This window comes from Rhincodon typus, chromosome 42, assembly GCF_021869965.1.
Source record: "Rhincodon typus isolate 14 chromosome 42, sRhiTyp1.1, whole genome shotgun sequence".
Classification (NCBI taxonomy): Eukaryota; Metazoa; Chordata; class Chondrichthyes; order Orectolobiformes; family Rhincodontidae; genus Rhincodon; species Rhincodon typus.
In genome coordinates this window covers 5,633,976-5,639,862 of record NC_063373.1, presented here as the reverse complement: position 1 = coordinate 5,639,862, position 5,887 = coordinate 5,633,976, and the positions used below count along the sequence as shown (strand labels likewise).

Here is a 5,887-nt window from a genome sequence, read left to right as displayed (position 1 = left end):
ACAGAAGAATGGCTGCTAAGAGGGAAGGACAGAAAGAGCTGAATATCAAGTGAAATGTCCTGGCCTATTGGAAATCTAAAATACTGATCACGAACACAGACCGTGGTTTAGCACCTCATCCTGAAATATACAACTTATTGTAATTTTACATTCCGTCAGTTTGAGCAACAACGGATGACAAGTCTGGAAATTATACTGTTCATTTCTCCAGTGAAAAAGCATAAACACAAATATTATTCAATTTTGAGACAATGAGAGAGAGCGTTACATATTGAGCACCCCGACGGAAGCAAAACAACATGACAAAATCCTTTGCACCCAGTGAGAGTTGTGAAGGGAGATAACAGAATCTTCTTCAGCTCGTTTCGGAACTTGTTCTGGGATATTGCATAAATGAAGACGCTGTTGCCGGAATTGAGTATCTGCAGCATGTTGGTCGTCTCTTGGAGAATGAACTGTGGGTCAGTGAAATCCAAGCCACTGAAGTATGCCTCAGCATTAACCGGCACATAGAGGAATCGCCCGACATAGGTGACCCACTGAAGGAGGAAGCTCAGCGAGATAGTGAAGAGCAGGACAATGGACCTCTTGCGATTGGACATCTCTGGGTCTCCGTGGCTCGCTGTGCCCCGGAGTCTCCTTCGGGCATTGCTGGCCACTAAGATGTATCTGACAGTCAAGGCATTGAGCAGCAGAATATGGAGGAATGGGAGAATAGGTGTCAAGATGTGATTCAGCCAGTCATAGGATTTCCATGCAAGTGAGTTATAGTATGTGTCTCTGAAGTGACAGAACCAGGACACCCCGTCCACAATGTACAAGGGCTGGTAGACGAAGTAGGAACGGAGGTTCTTGACGCTGCTCAGGTCTGAAGAAGGGTCTAGGCCCGAAATGTTAGCCTTCTTGCTCCTCTGATGCTGCTTGGCCTGCTGTGTTCATCCAGCTCTACACCTTGTTATCTCCGATGAACAATGAGGCCGTTTCCTGGGAGCAGTAGCTGGTTTTCAGACTCTGGCAGCAAATGGCGACAAAACGGTCGATGGTGAAGGCCACTGTCAGCCAGACTGAACCATCTCGGCTGGCATAGATTATCACAGTGCTGAGTGCACAGGCGTCGGTCGTGGACAGGGCACCGTGCCGGAAGTAAACACCGCCAGTCCGTTTGAAGATGCACCCAGTGATGATGACAAGAAAATCGCTCACTGCTATCTCCACCAAATAACAGGTTGTACACCGACAGTGTCCCCACTGTCCTCTTAATAGTACAATGATCGTCAGCAAGTTGGCTGTGAGAAATTGCAAACTATTATTGAAATGACTTGAGTAATCATTGCATAAAGTTTTAAGTTTTAAAATAATTACAGATTTGCAATAATTTTCTTCGAAATACTCATGAAGTCTGTGCCTAAAAATGTCGAACACAATGATAACGGATTATCCCATTTAACATCAAAAACATTCGATTGTAGTTTCCAGCATTGGAATAGGCCTTAACATTGAGCAGTTTATCTGATTAGTATTCAGTCAATGCTATACATTGCAATTCACAAATCAATAATCTAATAAGCAATCATTCCGTAATTTCTCAGTGTAACAAGTGGGATATGATCTTGCTGCGTCATGCAAATGGGCACATATTCACTAGAACTTAACATTTTACGCATGTACATAGGGACCTGGTCTGAGGCCCCTTCAGCTGGGAACATCAGAAAATTAAAAAGGTGTTCCTGAAAAGGAACAGAAAGATTTTGTTGCACTTGAAAACAAATATTTGGAACCTGTTACTTACCAGGGACATCAATAACAACAAGAGCTGGATAATAAGTGGCATCGAACGGGCCTTTTGCCGGGCCATGCATCACTTGTAACAAACTAACGGAGTTTGCGAAAGTCCTCACCTCAGCTCTGTGTCACAGTTGAAACATCTCGCATTTGTTCAACTTCAGGATCTCGAGAGGAACAATTAAATTGTAACATTTACCTGGGTTTCAGTTCAGTGAACAAACAGAATAACTGACGCTTTCATGACTTCGAGGTAACACTGGAAAGATTCACAATTGCACACACTTTTTACCTGAACAGCGACGTAGAAATTCTGAAGCCCCCTTCCACTTGTTTCGATGCCGCTATCAAACTAAAGACCGATGGCAAAATTGGAGCTGAGGCCTTATGCCTAATTTGAAGGAAATCTCAGATGTTCTCTGCGACTATCCCAATTGTTTCATATCTTTAGCTGTCAGATTAGAAAATGATTTTCATTCCACGGTGGTGCTATCTTAACATTCGTCTATATTTACAACTGAAAAGTTTGAAATAATAGTTTACCAGTGAGGGGCGATGCCTGAGGAGGAGGCCGGCGCGTGAAAATTCTTTGGCAACTGAGAACAAAGTACTTCTTGCACGAAAGGTTGATAGATCCCTGGACAAGATGGGTTGTATTCCAGAGTCATGAATGAGGTGGCTGGAGAGACCATGATTGCAATGATTGTCAACGTTGGAAGCTCGAGAAATTCCAGACAATTTCCTGGGGATTAGAAAGACACCACTATTTAAGAAGGGCGTCTGAGAAATATTTTGACTAAGACCTGGTCCGGGTCAGCGATGGGGAAAATGTCAAATCATATAATAAAACAAGTGATAAGTAGGCACTTCGAAAATAATTGCATAATTGTGCGCAGTGAATATGGTGTAATAAAAGGGAAATAATTTTTGCCAACCTCACTCGAATTTGTTCGAGGCTGTTAATTCGAGAGCTGGCAAATCTGTACCGATATGGTGTAGTCAAACTTTTGAAAGCTCTGCATAACATCCCACAAGGAAGTCAGGAAATAACATGAGGGAATACGAGAATGATGCTGCTATGTTGCCATTAATTAATACAGAGAAATCAAACAGCAGAAATAAATGGATTATTTTGAGGTCGGCCAACTATTGATATTGGGAGTGCCACAGATATCTTCATTGGGCAACAGAGTTTGACATTCTATATAATGATTGTATGTGGGAATCAAGCATAATATTTCTAATTTCATTGATATCATAAAACTGGGTGGTAATGTCATTCCTGTAAGCCACAGTTAGGCTTCAATGGGCCCGAGACCGATTACCTATATGGGAACGAACCTGGAAGATAGTACATAGTGTATTAATCGTGAATTTATCCACATTAGTAGGTAACACAGAAGGCAGAATATTTCTTATATTGTGAAAAATGGGAAGTGCAGGTGGTTAAAGGGATCTTCGACCATGAGTCACCGGAACCTAGCCCTTTGATATCTTGCTGAAGTTGTACACAGCCTTGTTGCAATGCTGGGAGCTCAGGAAAAGGCCCACGCAGATTGGCTACTTTGCACTTCTGGTTAAAAATGGGGGCAAACAGTTCCAACTTGCCTTTAGCCCTGATTTTCTGGTTTCCTCCAGTTTTGAGTATAGGGTCCATTTCTGAACCTACCTAGTATGCACTAGATTAAGCACGATTAAAGGTTTCTTTGTGTCTGTGTAAAAATAAGTCAAATTTCACATTTTCAGCAATTTGTCTCCATTTGGTTAATTCATAGTTTAGTCTGCAGTGTTCTGAAAAATTAAATCAAGCCTTTTGGATTCACTTCTCTCCGAAATTGATCTAACGTAACTTGGCAATGGAATGTGGACCCTCGTTAATATTGAGACAAACCCTGATTTCATTACACGAATTCTCTCGAATCTGCCTGTGTTGATTTTTCACTCAGCCCTGAGTATTATTAAGCGATCACGAGTCTCCGAAATTTATAGAGGACATTCTGCGTTTGCTTGCATTTTAACTGACCCTGATGATATTGTATTAGTTCCTGGAAATAAGACAATTTCAGAAAGCACTAATTCTATCAGTGTTGTACTAGGTCCCCATTATTATTTAACCTTTGCCTGCATACTTGATTTGTAGGCATGGTTGTGCCAGTGTTAGTAAGGCCTTATAATTGTTCCACGAATCTCTGTCTCCTTTATTATCAATTCAGCTTTGGTCTGTGTTGGTGTTTCAACAAGCCCTTTTTAAAACAATTCTGAATGATCCATGCCACTCCCTCGTGCATTACACATGTATCTGTGCCTCGGATTGTATACTTCAAGGAACTGATTATGTTTTTATTCATCCCTACCTCCTTGACCATCTCATTAACCTCATACTGTGCAAATATTGCTATGGTTCTTCAAGTTATATTGTTGTTTGGCATAATTCTACACGTGTGTCCTTCTTGATTATTATGCGAGGTTCCATCTGACTTTCAGTTCATACAGTCTTTGAGACATATAGCATGGAAACAGCCACCTCAGTCGAACATGTCCGCACCGATCATGTTCTCAAACTAAACTTTCCCCACCTGCCTGCATTTGAACCATATCCCTCCAACCATTTCCTTTTCACGAACGTATATAAATGTCTTTTCAACGTTGTAATTGTACCTGCATTCACCTGATTATTTTTGTCGACGTCTGGGGCTCCATGGTTAATTCAATAGGCACCAGTCCCTGGTGTGCTGCATGAACCCTATCTATCTTTAAAAATGAATGATGTCTCAAATATTGCTGCATTAATTCCTGTTTCTGATTGTGCAAAAGTCCGACCATCCACAGTTCTTGCAAATGAGACCATATCATTCTTTTTTCCATGACACAGACATTATGTTCATTTCATAAGACACCAGACCACATCAATGTTTATAGTTGAGTTGTTTTTGACACTCAGTAGGCGCTGGAAAAATCTCCATCTACACTGTACTATCAGAGACTGCTATGTACAAGAGAAGAATGAAAGAAAATAAATCTAACTTTTCAATTGCTCGTTTCCAAATGCATTGATTAAGAACAAAATGCATCTTTCTCTGTGCTGTCGCATGAAAAACAGATGCGGAACATGAAACAGGAAACAGCTACAGGACAAATTACAGGATAACTTTGTGATCAAAGGTTCACAGACAATTACAGCTCTGGTAAAGTACAGAGATATTTTGTTCTGGTCAGGGCTGATTATGTACAAAATTGAGAAAGCAAAACTCGCTGTGGTAACGAATTATCATTCTTTAAATTGCACATGTTTGACGCATTTAAGTTACATGTTGAAAGGGTTTTCTTGCCTTGCTTTCGATTCTGCAGTCCGATTTCTTGTCGTCTCCTCAATCCTCATACTCTTTGTTTCGTTGTGTTTCACAGCACTGTAATACACCGCAGCATCTGAAAGCTGGGATGTGTTAACAGTGAAAGTTGTGGTACCTTTCTCACTGTCCGCAGATACTTTAAACATTGCTTCAATTCTTTCGTCCTTGAATCTGGAGACGAGGTAGTCGGGAACGTGATTGGTGAACTGTCTGTACCAGAACACATAATCATTCGAGCCAATGGTCATGGTATGTTGTAGTGAAATGGCTTGTCCATCAGTTCCCGTATAAATAGATATTGGAAATGTTTCTGAGTGACAAGAAATAACTGCAATGCACGAACAGAAGTGAACAAAATCTACGCTTTGTTTCTTTAATAAGAATTAAGTTGCGTCTTTGAAATAAACAAATCTAACTATCTATCTATCTATCTATCTATCTATCTATCTATCTATCTATCCATCCATCCATCTATCCATCCATGTATCCATCCATCCATCTATCCTTCTATCCATCTATCTATCTATCTATCCATCCATCCATCCATCCATCCATCCATCTATCTATCCATCTATCTATCCATCTATCTATCCATCTATCTATCTATCCATTCATCCATCTATCCATCCATGTATCCATGCATCCATCTATCTATCTATCTATCTATCTATCTATCTATCTATCTATCTATCTATCTATCTATCTATCTATCTATCTATCTATCTATCTATCTATCTATCTATCTATCTATCTAT

General features: G+C 40.4%; 1 protein-coding gene across 1 annotated transcript; it reads right to left on the bottom strand.

The window, feature by feature from the left end:
* Positions 1-233: 233 nt before the first annotated feature.
* LOC125487499 (probable G-protein coupled receptor 139) lies at positions 234-5,380 on the bottom strand. The gene is given in 4 exon segments (XM_048619097.1): positions 234-868; positions 945-1,286; positions 1,790-1,905; positions 5,112-5,380. Coding segments are annotated over 4 exon segments (1,362 nt in total).
* Positions 5,381-5,887: the final 507 nt, after the last annotated feature.